The following is a 17379-nucleotide window of genomic DNA, read 5'->3' as shown; positions in this document are numbered from 1 at the left end:
CGAGAGGGTGGTCAAGCGGAGGGTAGAAGGATCCTATGGCATATCATATACCTTGACGTATATATCAATTCTTTCGTCCACGTCCACGTAGTATCGCGCATGAAAATTATAAACGGGCTTCTTGACGTGGTTTATTTATCGAAGAGCGAAGAGATTTTTTAAATAATGCATAAGACGGAGGCGATAAAATGACAAGAGCTCGGGTCAAGCTTGATAACTACCGCGATGCCTTGTGTAGCGCCGTACAATACACGTATTTGGAATACTAATCGAGAATGGTTTTTGTGTTGTTTTTTTCCTCTGCGATGTCTGGAAAAGGGTGACTTTGTCGTGTGGGGCGAAAATTATCTCGATTTTTTCGCCCGATGAAAATCGTGGCCAGTTTGGAGTGCAATGTACGTTAAAATAAACATCGAGGGAGAAAATGGTTAGATGGTTTGGCACTTGGCATTGCTTTCGGAACGTTATGTACACTGTATGTATAGTCAGCATCATCAGCGCAGCCGAACGAATTGAAAAATCCGAGTACAGATTTGATTTGTTTTTCGTATAAATACATAAAAATTTTAACGTTCGAGTCGATAACGATCTTCACCATGCATACGTTGCGTTGTAATGTAAAAGATGCGGAGAAGAAGAGAAAAAATAAGTTTACTGTAACGTGGTCGTTGTTCTTTGTCTTGACTCGACTGTTCTAGTTATCGTCATCCCGTTTAGCTTTGGCTTTTTGTAGACCTGTTGCAGCGCCGTATCGGATCCCCGCCGCATAAATATATACTTCACTACCTAAACCTAGATACCAGATAACCGGCGGATAGTTTCATATGTGATTTGTCATCTTTTACGCGGCGTTACGACGACGAGTAAATTTGACCCAGTCTTTAAAAACTGGATATCAACGTTGGATATATTTTTTTCCACCACCTCTCGCTGCAGTGATTCTCTTCTCTCTGCCTACTCGAAACCATGTCCGAGACCGTTTTTCTTATATGCATACTGTCTCTATGCATCTTAGTCTTCTTCTCGTCCTCCTGGTCCATCTTTTTATACGCATAACGATGCTCGAGTCTTGACTTTGTCGTACATTACACGTTCGTGTCATGCGTTTCGTCTAGATTTTCGATTATGATCATTTTCACGCCTTTGTTATGTAATTTTGTTCGACGATGTAGATACTGCTGAAGCGACCATAGGCGATCGTGATGAGTATTTATGAGTTTATAATTGAACGTGTTAGAGACGTTTGATTGCCTAACGAACCGTTTATATAGGTGGAGGGTGGAAGGAAAAAAAATGAAAGAAAAGGTGTTCGAGAGGCTTTTATTTATATTGGATACATACAAACTGGTATCTTGAGATGTGATTACCCCAACGAATAATGCTAAAAGAAGGGATTAGGTATCTTTGAAGATTTCAAGGGGATGATCGCTTGAATTGTGCGATGTTTTTGTTCAAATTGGTGCGAAGAGGGGAGATGTGATTATTTTAGATTTTAATCGATTGAATTTCGTTTTTTCCCCGAATCTTGAGTAAAAAAGCTTTGTAGTGATGATAGATCCTATAGTAATAATGGTTTACTCGAGACCAGTCAGCAGATATCCGAAGGAAGAGTCAAATCTTTCCAGCTCCTCAATTACGACAAGTTTCCTTTCAACTCCAGATCCGAAAAAAACTTGTCTTTTTTTTCTTTCAAGAGTCTCTAGAAGGCTTTTCCAAAGGCTCCAAGGTCCTCTTTGCAGGAGACTTCCTATGGTACTACTTTCACTAATAAAATTAGGAACATGATTTTTTTTGGCTTTTTTCGCATCAATGATGGTTTTTTTTTCAGAGAGGAAGGAGACAGATTTTATGATCTTGGTATTATGACAGAATAATTTGCATGAGAGGTGACATACACAATTTTTTTAAATCGTACCTGCTTCAAAAATCGCGAGACAAATTTAAAATTCATTGAAAATGAAATTTTTGATTTGGTTTTCGTGACTTGTTGACTCAGGCATCGTAGCGGGTCACTTTTATAGTGACTTGGTCACTTTTTCCACGAAAAGTCACTTTTGATTACTTTTTTCATCAAAAAGTCACTATTGGTCACTTTTCTTCCAAAAAAGTCACTTTTTTGAATTTTTTTTCGTTTTTCATACAAATTATCTTTTTTTAATTCATTTTCAAAGGATTTTATGCGAATTTTCTTTATTACACAAGTTCAGAATTTTTAAAACACAAATTTTTACTTTTCGAAACATCAATTTTCGAAAGCTTTTGCCCTCGCTTCGCTCGGGCTTGTTTTCTTTTCTTTTTCAAAATGAAAATGGAAATTTATTTTTTTTTAAATCAAGTTCTAAAGCCAAAAAATAAACTTCTCACAAAAAAACATCGTTATTATGCCTCTCAAAATACAAATTTTCAAGAGCTTTCGCCCTCGATTTTTCATTATTTTTCAAAATCAACTTCCTTCAAAAAAACATCATTCAAATTCTAAAATTTTAAAAATGAAAAAATGAACTACTCGTTCTCACATTTTTTTTTTGTAAAAGCGGATTTTCTAGTGGGGTCAGGTGGGAGAATAAAATTGAAGAGTGATATTCCAAAACTCGCTTTGTCCATTTTCACAACTTTTCAGGAGAAAGGAAAAACAGTTTCCCTTTAAACGGGTAAATTGGCTTTTTAGGCGAGTTTAGCACTTTATTTGGGTGGATTTATGATGTAGGAGTGTAGGTATACATTTCATCCACTAAATACTGCTGAAAAAAATTTCAATAAAAATGGACAAAGCGCCTTTTGGAACATTATTTTTTTTTTAATTTTTAGTGAATTGGCTATTTAGGTGAGTTTAACACATCATTTTGGTAGGTTGATGATGTAGGAATGTGAGTTAATACTTCATCTACCAGGTACCACTGAAAACCCAACTTTGATAAAAATGGACAAAGCGAGTTTTGGAATATCACTCTTCAAATAATAGTTTTTAGGTGAAATATTGAACGTTTTTTTGCTTTTGTTTTTCGATTTTTTGCTCTCCTGAACGTTGGAATTAAAAAAAAATTGGTCACTTTTTTGGTCACTTTTTTCACTGATGAAAGTCACTAAAGTCACTTTTTCTTAGAAAAATTTGGCTACGATGCCTGTAGTTGACTGATAGTTTCATGTTGTGAACTCTATGTCATAGAATATCATCAAAAAATTTAACTGGTTTGCCCAAAAATTTTCGCCTTTAATTTAAGAGATAGGCTACTTCACAGTTCACACCAAAAAAATCCAACTAAAAATTGATGCCCGAACTAAAAAAATTGTAATTTTCAGAAATTCTGATGATATTTTAAGTTTGAATTTCAATATTGCTTCTTGCTCCTGCAATTTTGAATAAAAATCACTTCATTATAGAAACTTTTTTTGTCTGTCTCATGAAGTTACATCAAAATCCATATTAAAAATTTAATTCTTGTAAATTTCAGAGGTCAACCCTTCAATTTGCACCGTTCCCTTGTTAACAATCATGTCTAAAAAATTTTTTAGAGAAATTTTGTCACTCGTTGGTGTATTGAAATGAAAAACTCTAGTAAGGGAAGTATCTCAATTGGTGAAAAGTCCTCCAACTTGGTCGTCAACTGCACACTTCTGTTCTTCTTTCGAAAAATCCTCGTTGCATTTGACCTTTTTCTTATTTTTAGGAAATTTTATATAGGATTCAATTCCCCTCTTCAAAAAATCCTGCAATTGATCATATTTTGTCTCCTCCATAATAAATTCATTACAATATTTTGAACCCCATTTGCAAGTAGTATCCAAATCCAATTCTTCCTAAAAAAAAAATTCTATGAGATTTGAAATGTTGCGATTTTATTCATATTTTGTGTGCATTTTTTTCCCAATTTTTTGGTAAAATTGACTTTCTACGAATGTAGATTTCATTCTTGTAGTATCAATGTATAATTCAGTCATAAAAATCCTACTTCTGTTCAATCCCGAGGTCTGGCAACTGATAGTAATAATTTTTTTGGTGAAATTCTGAGTAAAAACCATATTCAAAAAATCTCTATGATTCAGGGCAACTTTTTCTGTCGCAATTGTGTTTCTTTTTTTTCATTTTTACTGTTTTAAAATGACATTTCCTTCCTTTTTTCTTTCCCTCTTCTATTAAAAATTTCGGTTGCTAAAAGGCATCACGTTTTTATTCTTTTGAAGACCAAGACAAATCGTCTAATTTATTGAAAAAGTCGAAAAAAAGAACTCGCGAATTCTTAATTAAAGGAATTCCGCCTAAAGCGTAATTTACGTGGAATTCATTTTGTTTAATTTCCATTAAGAAACTGCTTTCAACTATAAAAATGAGAATTTCTTCTTTGAAAATTTTTCAAGCTCGTTGAAATTTTTAATCTGGGCAACTCTCTCTCTTTTCTTCTCCCTAATTCATTATGAAAGATACAAAAAAGGTTTACCAGGTATAAAACCGTTCGACAGAGTTTTTTTTAAAACCAGGTGTCAAAAATGTATGGAAAATTTCAATCGCAACCTACGCTGCTTGTTCATTACTTTTGTGCTTAAAGTAGAGCGAAAATTTCTATACAAATAAATACCCGTAATACCTCGCGATAAGAGTATCTTTATGTGCATTGACACTATACCTGTAAAAATTGATAAATTTCTTTATCAATATTTGTCCTTGAATACCTAACGTTGTCCTTCTCTTCTTCTTCTTTTTTTTTTCAAAAACCTATAAAGTGAGAAATTTACTAATTTCTTGGAAACTCTCCTCACGCGAACCGAATTTCAAGTAATTTTTAAAAACGTTTTAGCTGGTCGACGTTCACGTGAAATTGTTTATTGGTCGTGCCATGTTTAGCTTTAAAAATATCGCTTTTTGAACGATATCCAAAAAATTTTCGTCGTTTAAACGTTGATTTTTTTTTTCTTCAGCTTTATCGAAGGACATAGTGTTTAAATAGGTGTACGATCGAAGAGGCAGAGCGAGAGGAACGTCAATATGCATTAGGGTTTACGTATTTTAAGGGAAATTCTTGTAGAGTAAGAATCAGCCAAGTGTGTAACTCGCCATATGGCGATGGTTTGGTTTTTTTTTTGGAAAAATCTTGGGCGTATTGAGCATTACGCTTGTGCCGGATTTTCACGGTTTGAGTACGTGTTGGGCGCACCTACAGTCCTACAACCCTTTCGTTTCCGTTATCAGTGGCGTGACGATGACAAACCCTATATAGACTATGGTCCGGAAGATCGAAGATCAAGTACACCTATTTTGACTTGGTAAATTTCCGTTGAGAGGCTAAAAAATAGCCGTTGGATGCGACACGACGATGGTTTTAGTCGTTGACACACGAACGACGAACGACACACCGTCGAATAGGAGAGAAAAAAACTCGTAAATATATAATTAAACAAAATAAACGCTCGTTATGGCCATCGACTCGGCTAATTTGCACGCATTCGAGTTTAATGGTTATTTTATCTTTGTGCGAGTTGCGGCTGAATGCGGCCCAGCTCGTGGCTCAGATGTAATAAAAATCACACCGTGTATTCTCCTCTTTTTTCCTACAACAAGTCCTTCTAGTACATAATAAGTCCACGAGCTAGACGTATATCCATCGAGCATCGATTCTATGTAGAGTGAATTTTGCAGACGCGACGCTTTTTTCCAATGGTCGATGGCTGGCGGTGTTCAGGGCCTTGGAAAGACGAATGCGCAATAATTTGATACGTCTGTGAAATGAATTACGCTGAAGAATGAGAATGATGAACGTATCAATAAGACGGTTTATACTTGGCAGGTACTCCTACAACAGTTGTTGTTGTTGTGTTCGATTTGAATGATTTACTACAAATATCTATCTATACCTGAATGACGACGACGATGGATCGAAAGGGAAATATTGGAAAATTACGAAGTTGTGTAACACGATATTGGACGATGGTGGTGTTTTTGTTAAACCGTATAAAGGGTGGTGTCTGCATAAGCCGAAAGAGTTTTTACCTTTTGATTGAAATTTATTTTGTCATATACCGAGCTATTGTTACCGGGCTGGGTCTACTGGAGGTGCGAGGGCAGGAGAAAAAAGAACATTTAAGATCGGACATGGTTGACGTCTGTCTAAACGTTATGGATTTCAAAAAACCATTTCTCCGTGTCATAAATAGCGGCAGAGACGGTACACAAACGTGTACGAGAATACGTTTATGAATTTCGTAGTTTTTAATATTTTTTTATATTCTTCAGTCTCGGCCCTCGGGGTTTTTATTGTCAAATACCCCCTTTAACCCTTCGGCAAAGCTTCGCTCTTCTTTGTACCTTCGTCGAGTGATAGCGTAGGTATCGGTATCTAAATGTAGAGTTCAAGTGCGTAGGAAAATACCCACTTTATCTTATCTACGACGATATGATTTTTTCTTCTTTTTTCATAATATTTTATAAGGCTTTTGACGTATTGCGGGTTGCATATCGGTTTGCCTGAACTTTATCGGTTTGGTGGGCATTCTTATCAGTGAGTATCAAAATTTCATATTTTGAGCAATTTTCACAAGGTGTTTTTGAAATGTATAGCTTTTATTTAGTTTTTTCTTCAATTTTAAACACTGTTAAATCCTGTAATGGAAAAAGATCCTCTCTTCGTCGAGTTTTAAAGAAGTTGACAAAACGTCTTTGAACCTCGACAAAGAGCGGATCTTTTTCCATCACAGGATTCAACAGTGTTTAAAATTGAAGAAAAAACTAAATAAAAACTATAAATTTCAAAAACACCTTGTGAAAATTGCTCAAAATATGAAATTTTGATACTCACTGATAAGCATGCCCACCAAACCGATAAAGTTCAGGCAAACCGATATGCAACCCGCAATACGTCAAAAGCCTTATTATTTACAGTTTATACACTTTTACCCGAGTATATTATACAACAAAGATGACAAATAAGTGCGTAGAATAAGTACACACAAAATGTAATAAGAGATGGACAACATGGCGCGAGGTGGTACTGATTGGTAATTGGATGGTAGTGTCGGCCTTATTTTGTATTAAAAACCATGTGTTTTGGATTTGGTTTCGTATGTATAATGAAAGGTGGTCGAAATTAGACGAAAAGATAGCGAGAGTGATGAAGTCATCCCAGAATAATATTTGAGTAAGATAGTTTTCTGAATTATTGCTCTATTAGGGACAAATGTGTGCTATAGTTTTGAGATACAAATGGTCGAAAAGGGCTTCGTATAAACACGTGTGAGCAAAATAACAAATTTTTCTCTAGGGTTTGTGGTGAATTAAGCGATAAATTGTGGTGATAAGAAGATTGTCTCGACCTTGTGAAATTTGTGAGAGAAACCCAAGATTTTTTTCACTCGGTTTTGGTGTGGAGTAATTGGAGTAATTTGTTCTATAATAAGGAGTAGTGAAATGTGTTCTGATAAGTTTGAAATATGTGTACAGAATTAATTGATTGCACATTGAGTAATGTTCCTGGATGTTTTTCAAAGTTTGTTTTTCTATAATCGAGAAAATATGAGAAGTTTTTAATTTTCTCACGACCTCATTATGTCTAGATAAATTCTCTTCCACCCAATTTTAATCTAAAAGTGAAGTGATGAATTTTTTTGATTTTCTTCTTCAAACACGGAATTAAGGACAAAACGAAGAAATGTTCACGTTCAACTTGCCAAAAAAAAGGGGGGAAGGAAACTACCAAATTTTTCCTGAAAGGCCGGGCTATATCGAAAGTCAGAACAAAATCTTAGCTAATGCCATCTCCCCTCTTGTAAAAATTAACTGGAGATTTATTTTTCAAAAACATAAAAACTGCTACTTTTCCACGAAGTGCGATTGATACCTCATTATTTATCACAGGGTTTTCTCCTCCCTCCCCCTCCCCCAAATGTTGGAATCAACTGGCTGTATTTAAATTTTACCCGCGTAACATTTGAACGAAAAACGTATTCGGTATGAATTTTTTAATCTCCAGATGCATCAGCATGAAGTACTCGTGATTTTATGTACGTATCTCATTCATATAGAGCACTCGGTCAAGTCTATCATACTTTTCAGTTGGTCATATCACGTTCAGTTTTGAGACCGGTTCGGAATGTAATAACGTGATCCTTCATTGAAGTAGTTTAGGTCGAATGCCATCTTTAGCTTCTACATAAGTATAATAATTTGTATCTTGTAGATATCTATATTAAGATATTTTTTTTCAGAAATTGAGAGAAAAAATCCCGAGTCGAGTGACTGAAAAAAAATTATGAAAATTTACTATTTAATGAAAAATGTAACGCTTGAATCGTTTTAACTTATTTCATTTTCAGCCTTTGAAATCCACTGTAATGAGAATTGGGTAGAATTTATTTTCTGTTATGAAAAGTTGAACCTGCAGTGTAAAGGACAGGTTCTTATTCAAAACAACCTGAACCCCTGCTTTTTGAAACTTGATCTGAATTCTAGTCTTTTTTTTATCCTCAAGTTTAAACGCCTGTTTTTTTATTCTTTGAATTTGTTTCGAATGGTTTTCAAAACAACGATTTTCAATGTATTCTTTGCACAATAATTTTTTCAAGACTTGTAAAAAAAATATATATAATTAGTATAGGACATTTTGGGGGTAATTTTTCATTGTGGTATAGTGAAAGAGTTCATACTTCTTATCTTCATATGAAAAATACATGCATAGGTGACCCAGAAAAAAAAATTAATTTTGTTAAAATGAAAATTATGTCGATGTCGCGTTATTCAGTCATCTCGAAAACGTAAACAAATACGCAAAATGTACAGCTGGTAGAGAAAATTGTAGAAGGTAAGGGAACCGAGAGAATGGCGAGGGGATGGGATGTTTTGTTTTGAAAGCTCATGCCGATGTCTTTTCCTCGTCGTCGTTAACATCGTCATCGTTGTCGTCAAAAATATATACTCTGTCGCAAGTTTAAAAACAAAGCAACGGATAACTTACTATTAGAAAGAGAGAGAATTTATAGTCGTTATAACGAGTAAAATTGTAGAAAATTGCGCATCGAGTTGCTATGAGTTGGAGGTGCGTCAAATCGATTTGTAGACAATTAAAACGAAAGCTTTTTTGGCGTGTCATTTCGATAGAAACTTCTAGAGTAGTTCTTGAAATGTTTTAGTACTGGTCAGTATAATGAATAGGATGTATTATAAAAAATACGTCCAATACATACAATAATCAACTTTTGATTCTTATTTCTTTTTTTGGTGGGATGAAAGCATTTCATTTTACGAGTATACTCGTATTTAGCTCGAAAAAGGAAAAAAAATTATTTAGGTATGACCTAATTTTCATAAAAATGACCATGATGAATGTGCATATTGTGTTAACCATCAAAATCATGAGTGTCGAATGTTTGCCCCTACTTTATTTTGAAAACTCACGAAAATTACACTTTTCTCATCTTCGATGAAAATATACCAAAAAGTAATTTTTTTTCTACACTTCAAAAATGAAAAAATTACAATTTCGATAAAACCTCAAAACACAGGAAAGGGACAGAGTGTGAAAATTTTACCTCGACGATGGTCTAATATATCCATGTCCCATGTCTCGGCTGAATTTCGAAATTTTGGTTTAAAAAATATTTTTCTCAATTTTTAAAATCAAAAGTACAAAAAATTGCCTTTTTTATCGCCATCTAAAAGGGGATTGGTTTTGAAAATTGCGATCAGTCATGTTTTCAGCTTAAAAGGTCCCTTCTAAAACCATTTTCAGTAAGAAATTTTCATGTTTTTTTTATTTTTCAACATTTTTTTACTACAATGGTCAAATTTGAGCCTGAAAAGGAATATAGTAAGGTTTAAATCTGTGCAGTGTTCAGAGATTTAATGAGTGGAGAAGGAAGGGGTGTTCCTGTATATTTTTTTCTGAATTGTTTTGGCAGTAATTCGGGTTTACTCGTATTTTTCATTTTCAGCCGAAAACGTGCAATGCTTTTTTTGTGACTTTTCCTAAGTTCAAAATACTTATTCATGATCAGCCAGTGGCGTGATGATCCTCGTAAGCTTCAAAGAGCACTCCTCCCCCCCTCTTCTAAAAAATTTTTTGTCATTATTTTTCATACGTTCCACCATTTTAAAAAAAAATTGTTATAAAAAATTGAAATTTTCAACATTTTCATCCGATTATTCAATTTTAATTGAGCTTTCTAAATTTTGTTCAAGATATTTCAAAAACATGGTTATCTAGAAAAAATTAACAATCCTCCAAGTGAGAAATTTCAAACATTGCAATTCTGTCTCCTTTAATTTTTTTTTTCTGTAGGGCCATTTATTGTTCTAAAACATTTGTTTTCCACCACAAACAATCAATTTTTGAGAAAAACAAACGGTGTTGGAAAAAATGAAGTAAATAGTAATTTAAGAGCATTCAATTTCTCAATTTCTCAGAGTTCCAAATGACCTAAGAGAAGAAGCATTCCCATTAATTTGTGAGAAATTTTCAAGACAAAATTCTATTTTCTTATGTAGGAATTTATGAAAAAAAATTGCTCTTCCACCCCTCCAATCTTTAACAAAAAAGTCCTTTTCAAGATTATACTTTCATTGCACCTTTCCAATTTCGAATTTTTAAATTTCAGAGATTGGAGACAAGTTACGTAGTTTTCTGAATTATTGAGAAAATTACGAAAAATGAGCTTGGAAAACTTGATTTTCATCCTCCTGCTTTAAAAAGGAGAGGTGAAATGATTGTTACATTGTTTCAAGATCCACAGTTTAGAGTTAGGCATAACTTTTGAGATTCTCCTCTCCTTTATCGATCCAATTTTAATGATGTGTACATACAGGGGTCGGCATAAGTTAGTATTCCGATTTGCACAAACGAAAATTTTTTCAAATGAAAATGAATTTTTTTTCTGTAGTGACATAGTGGGGAAAAAAACTATTATTACCAAAGTATTGGTGGGACTTCCACGAACACAACGCACTACCTACAAGACCTTCTATCTACTCATTACACACAACAGGGTGTTAAAAAGAACGCATCAGTTTTCGAATACGAATACTAACTTATGCCGACCCCTGTATAAGCCTACTTCGCCTAAATCGTCTGTGATTTTTGTTGGCTTTTCTCTTCTTAAAAAACCTTTTTTTAAAGAGAAAATTAAAGTTGTTCAAAAATTGTCCAAAATACTTGCTTTGAAATGAATGACGCACATCGAATGGGGGGGGGGGGGGTTGAAGTAGGTACTTTCGATTTTGCAATCTCTACCCCTGCCTGCGGCTCTGCGCCAACCTCCTGCGCTGAAATCCCTGGAGTCCGCAGATAGATCACATTTGCCTAGAACTCTTTCAGAGTTTGTGTGATGCTCGAGATGCACTATAGGAATATGGAATCGCCTACTACACATGCACATGAGTACATCTAACACCATATCATATAGTACACGTACCTATAGATGATTACCAAGTAGCTGTGTTCTGGCGGTTGGTACTTGGTACAGTTTTTAGTGTACATTGCGTTGTACGAGCCCTTTGTGTGCGTGTATATCGTGTATTTTACTTCTTGGCAGAACAAGAATAAACCGCCGCCACATGTTGATCAGTTGTTGTAGAGTAGACGTCTTCAGGCAGCTCCTCTTACTCTTTGCCTCTGCTTCTGCGGCGTTATGTCGTTGGATACAGATGAAGGTATATACGAGCTCTGCGGTAGTGAAATATATTTATACTTACGGGCAGCACAGAGCACAGAGAGCACTGAGATCACAGCATAGCTAAGCATATAACCACGCTGTGCTTTTGATATACTTGTGTGTGCTCTTGCTCCTGTTATCTGCGTGTGTGTGTGTTTTTTTTCTTCACTTCTTCTCGAGCTGTGTATGAGTGTCTCGTATACGTATAGCTCACTATGCTGCATGCAAGATACACAGAAACCAAACGTGTGTATGTGTCCTCCTCCGCCCATTCATTCTGTGGGTAAATTCTGTATAGTGTATATATACTCTAAACACACACACAGCTAGCAAACGGTCGCCACAGCTGAGTTACGGTGACGGGTTTTCATTCATAGGGCTGCGCGCTCTTCGCTCCTCGTACACTCGTGTACATTCGTCTCTTCTCACCTTCCATTCATAATGTTGGTTTGCCCTCCCTCCGTCCCGTACACCTCCGCTGGCCTCCGAGCTCTTTACCCATTCACGAATCTGTTCCAAACGCAACATCATTCAATATTCTGTGATGTAGCAGCGCTCTGTTTTAACTGCGTGAGTCGTCGATCTGACGGTGGTCGTGAAGTGCGTTTATTCTTTCTTGTTTCCTTTCCTCGTCTATCGTATTATTATTATTATTTTTCATAATTCTTTTTATTTTAACTTATGGTGCGTCGGTGGTTTTTACAGTAGCTTTTGACAATGCTTCGATTAGATTTTATAATCAAAATTATGAAATAACGTCGTCATGTTTACCATTTATTAATTTTACGCGGTTGTTTGTTACCTTTTTACTCTTGAAATTGAAAATAAAGACTGCGTTATCGAAGTTTTTCCAAGTGCAGTGTTGTTTATGTACTCACCTACCCATGCATACGTGAATTATCCAAGAGTTACCTTCCAAGAGATTTCATTCAAAAAAACACGAATAATGACGATGGATTCTGTACCGTCTAGTATCAAATTATCGGATTCGCCTAAAAAGACGAAACATGTCAAGAAAGTTTTGGTAAGTTTGTTTCAAGCTGAAGGTTTTTTTTCTCGTTATCGCTTCTAAAATTTTTGTAATCGTTTATCTCAACGCTTCGTTAGTGAATTTGTTTCATTAATTGTTACCTTTTTATTCGAAATTCGTCGATGTAATTATTTTGACGTCGAATTGTATCTACTTTCGAGCGATAATCGTGTATTTATTTTCATTACGATTCGATTCAACGTCCAAAACTGACCATAGTTTACCCTTTGTGCTCATCTTTACCGTCGCGAATCCCTCTCTGATCAACAATTTTCACATCTCCGAGAGACCGAAATGATTGTAGTTGGTTTTGCAACCCTTTTCAGTTTTTTCAACTCGATGTACTTGTATACGTATCTATAGAAGAAGAAACGGACTGAAAACTCAGGTGTATTATCACGCTTGAGTAAACGTAATTCAGAAGGGAGACCATTCCACTGTACCTTACCAACCTACCACGACCGGTAGACCTGTTGTATGGTAACTGCGAAGGGCTCTTTTGCATAAGCCAACCTGTTACTTTAGTCTATTTCCCGCAAACCCTGACGATAAATTTGTCATTTCCTCTCATTCTTTGCAAAGGTTCCATATCCACTTGTAGTCGAATATCGAGGAAATACTATATTTTAGTGTACAGAAATCGACTGTGACGTAAAATGCGTTACTATTACGTGCAGTCGTTGAAGCTACCTAGAAAGTTAATGATTTAGTGGGGGTGTTATTTTTAGAAACAGTATTGTAGTTTTTTTTCCCGACTTCTTGTCTTTAGAATACACGCACATTTGAAGGGGTCAAAGGGGGGTATTTGGTTTACTATTTTATGACCACGTTTACCGTTTATTAGAGTTTGGTAAATGTGTGTGGGAGGTTGCTGTGTGTAGTGCACTGTGTGCATGGTAGAAATACTCGCGATGTAGGTATAGAGCGGATAAGGGTAGGTAATTATGTGCGAGATGAGTTGAAAGTGAGAATGCTCGAGGATATGGGATAGGAAAAGGAGGGTGTGAAGGGGCGAATGTTAAGCAGAGATTATGAGTTAAAGGTTAACCGGTGAGAAGGATTTGAAGGTTTAAGGGGTTCGAAATGGATTGATTTTTATTGTGAACGAATTGAAATTCTAATTTGATATCGAATCCGTGGTATTCTTTTTCAGCTAGAAAGAGATTGATGATGGGATTATCGATTTCGTGTTACTATCGGTAGCGTTGTCTTTGTCGTTGCTGTTGTTTGAGAATAATTTTGCTGCCTGGTTTTTTGTATTGTTTGATGCGATTGTTCTTTCATCTCGTTTCATTGTTTGGATGATGTGGAATTTCAAATTTTTGCTGTGGAATTTGAAATTTGAAATATTTTGAGCTCTTTTTACAAAAAATGCTGGTAAAAGGGAAAAGCTCCGAATAAATTTTAATGTTTATATTATACCTATGTACATACTACATACAAAGATTAATCCTTTCTTTTTCATGTCAATGAACTTGTGAAATGAGAATGCCTGAAATAAGTCCCCTTCTTCCTTCGTTGCTTCTTGATCTTGATGAACTGAAAGATCATTTTATTACCAAATTATTTTAAAACCACGCCGAATTAATTTCCAATTCACTGATTGATAGTAAAATTTTGTAATAATTTTATGTTCTTCAATTTAATAATGAAATTTTTAATGGCTACTTTTTAGTGCAGATCTTGAGCCATCTGTTTTGAGGTTCAATTTTGAAGAAATGTAAGATTACAATAAATAGAATTATTATGGTTCAATATGATTTTTCAATTTTTGGTAATTATTAGAATCAAAATGGCTCACATTATTAAGCTATGAAAGAGATGAGGAGTAGAAAGAAAAGAAAATACTTGAATGTCAAACTGAAAGCAAAAAGGCACGTATTGTAATTCAATGAAATTGTTTGATGGGCTTTTTTATTTGATCAATACATTTTAAAAATTGAAAAAACACGAATTTTCTGAAAATTTTCTGTCCATAAAAGATTTGTTTACTTGAAAAAAATCGCTCATGCAGTTGATAAAATTTCTTCGATGTTTAGATAATTGTAACAATTTGAATGGAATTGGAAAAAAATTGAAATTTTTTCAAATTTAATGAAAAAATAATATTTTTAGATATCTCCATACTTTGACCCTCCCTCCCCCTCCCTTAAACTCATCACAAATTTAATCCGCTTCAACACCATATACACGATACTCTCGACCTATACAATATTTTCATTTAATTTTCAAACGACCTGTTGAAAATCACGAATCAAGCTCGTGTTCTACTGTTTTCGGGGGATTAGGCGTGACCCTATTATTATTTTTTTCAAGCACATACTCGAAAAAAAATTTCCATGAAAAATAATTACTTCGAATTTATTTTTAAACCAAGATACACTCTTACGAGTAGGTGCTCTTTCGAGATAATCTAAAGCATAATCGCAATCGCGCGAAATAATAATCTTTTACTTTTATTATTTTCATTCACGGATTGTCGAATGGCTGTCGCTGCTGTGACCTTTTTAAAATCGTCACCTCGCGCTATTGACCATCTTCCATTTAAAATTATGGAAATCCGAGTGTGGCTCGGTTTTCCTTGCTTTAAAGCAGTCGCAATAGATGACGATGTTGCTGGGATACTTGCTCGTATACCTATACCATTTTACTTCGTAGTTGTGGGTATCTACAGCCGATTTTCATTTGTTGTATTTGTGCATTTCGTAACGAATCAATACGAACGAATAAATTATCATATAATTTACCAAGAATAGTATGTGAGAGTACTTGCGATTATAAGAATCGATTCGTTTTGCAGGTTTTTCATTCTTTTTTTTTTTTTACTGAATTTGCAAATTGTAGAAGGACGTTTGTGCGAAATTCGTGTAATACGAGTGGTGAATGTGTAGAGAGGTTTGACAGGATTGAGAGGGGGAGGGGAATTGATGTTTTGCATATTTTTTCTTTATATGTATTATTTTGAATGCAAAAGATGTAAGTATGCATTTTTTTGTAGCTTTCGTGATTTTTTTGGTAGGCTTAAATGGGCAAATTAAAAGTGGAGGCTTTAAAAGTAAGCACTTGAAAAAACTATGAGCTGTTTTCCCCTTGAAAGTAGGTAATTTTGAATAGGTGTGAGTAAACAAGGATAAGAAATATCCTCTGAAGGAAAGCTTGAAATCGTGGACAAGTTTAAGTGTCTTGCCTGAGAACTGATTGTAAAAGAATGACACAATTTCAGGAACTCGAATAGTTTTTGTCAAATTTTTGAAGTCAGACTTGATGTCTAAAAGTCGATTGTCAAAATGGCATCTCCAATTGTCTTGGAATTGATTTTTTCTCTGAAGTTTTCGAAAGTTTAACGTCCAATAAAGAGTCCATTGTTTTTTTTCGAGTTCATGAAAATCATGGCAAAATGCTGTAGAAGGAATTGATTCAGCTTTTTCATTAAGTTTTTAAAATTCTATTAGGTAATACGTATATCTTAAGAACTTCACAATTGTTTTTTTAATTTTTCAAAAGTCAAAGGGGATTTTTAAAAAGTTATAATCTTGATCGACGGCTTTAGCACTGCAGATGTTTCTTCGAATCATGTTAATTTTTTGGGAGGGAGAGGGGTGTTTATCCGGAAGTTTAGTGGGGGCAATCTTTATTATCTACATTTTTTTCAATATTAATGGAATCAGTTTATTTTTGAACATAATTTTCTCAAGAAAATATTTTAATTTGGAGAAATTTTTCAACAAAATTAGGCAATTTTTCATTTTTTACTGAGTCAGGTCTTAGATTTCAAAATACAAATTATTGTCACATATTTTCAATTTTTTTATTCCATCAAATGCATTTTTCCTGTTAAGTATACAAATTAAATGGCAATTTTTTTAGTTGGTAGAAAAAAAATGAAAACGGAGTAAAACAAACCTGTTTTTTCTCAATTTAAAAAAAAACACATACGTTCAAATAAATGAATGGAAAACTGACAATTTTTTTAAATTTCAATGTATACAACGAATAGGTATAAAGTAGTTTAAATTTTTAAACACATGAATATTCGCTGCTGGAAAAATTTCCTCTCTAGATATCTCCAACGATATCGTATATTTTTGCATATTTTTAGTTTGAAATGTCACTTTGGTCACCAGGTACCGTAATCGCGCTGCCGAATCGTTCCCCATCCTCGTTCCTCTACCTTCGACTGCATATTTGAATACTCAAACTGCATCAAATGTGTGCAGAATTTTGCATTTTAATCGTTTGCAACTTCAAGCTATAGGGAATAAAATGAGGGGCAAATTGAATGAAAATAAAATTATTTGGTTGGCATTTGATTTTTTTCTTTCGATAAATTTTGATTCGATCACAAATTTTTGGAATTAAATACCCAGCCACCTGTAGTATAGATTAAGCGATTTGAAACTACTTTCAATGATTTCTGCGTGTTTTTTTTTATTACGTATCATGTTAGTCAAAAACGAAATTTTTAATCAATGTTTATAGTTTACTCAATACATTTATCAAAGTTCAGTATCAGCGATTTGTGTATGGAACAATACTTAGATTTGATAGTAATGCATCATTAGCTCAAATTGGCGCCAGCTCTATCAAAATTCCAATGTTAGCTATTGATTACACTATACCTTTTCTTTCATCAGTATTCAATAGTCCTACAACTTTAACTCATATTTTTATTTATTCTAATTATATTAATTACTCATCATAAATGAAGAAAATCGATG

The 17379-nt window shown here is 34.4% G+C and overlaps 1 protein-coding gene across 2 annotated transcripts in view; it reads left to right on the top strand.

Annotated features, from left to right (window-relative positions):
• Window positions 1-17379, top strand: part of pnt (pointed) — a 127183-nt gene that overhangs the window by 6111 nt on the left and 103693 nt on the right. Inside the window, exon 1 of one of the 2 annotated variants that reach the window (XM_065350019.1) lies at window positions 12193-12655. The exons of the other annotated variant lie outside the window; for it this stretch is intronic. Coding sequence (XP_065206091.1) covers window positions 12500-12655 — 156 coding nt within the window. The 5' untranslated portion in view covers window positions 12193-12499. Of the gene's footprint in view, window positions 1-12192; window positions 12656-17379 lie in introns of those variants that run through there. 2 annotated transcript variants of the gene reach the window in all.

The sequence above is a fragment of the Planococcus citri genome, chromosome 2 (assembly GCF_950023065.1).
Source record: "Planococcus citri chromosome 2, ihPlaCitr1.1, whole genome shotgun sequence".
NCBI lineage: Eukaryota > Metazoa > Arthropoda > Insecta > Hemiptera > Pseudococcidae > Planococcus > Planococcus citri.
The sequence above is the reverse complement of the archived record's forward strand: the minus strand, read 5'-3'. Positions and strand labels throughout refer to the sequence as shown.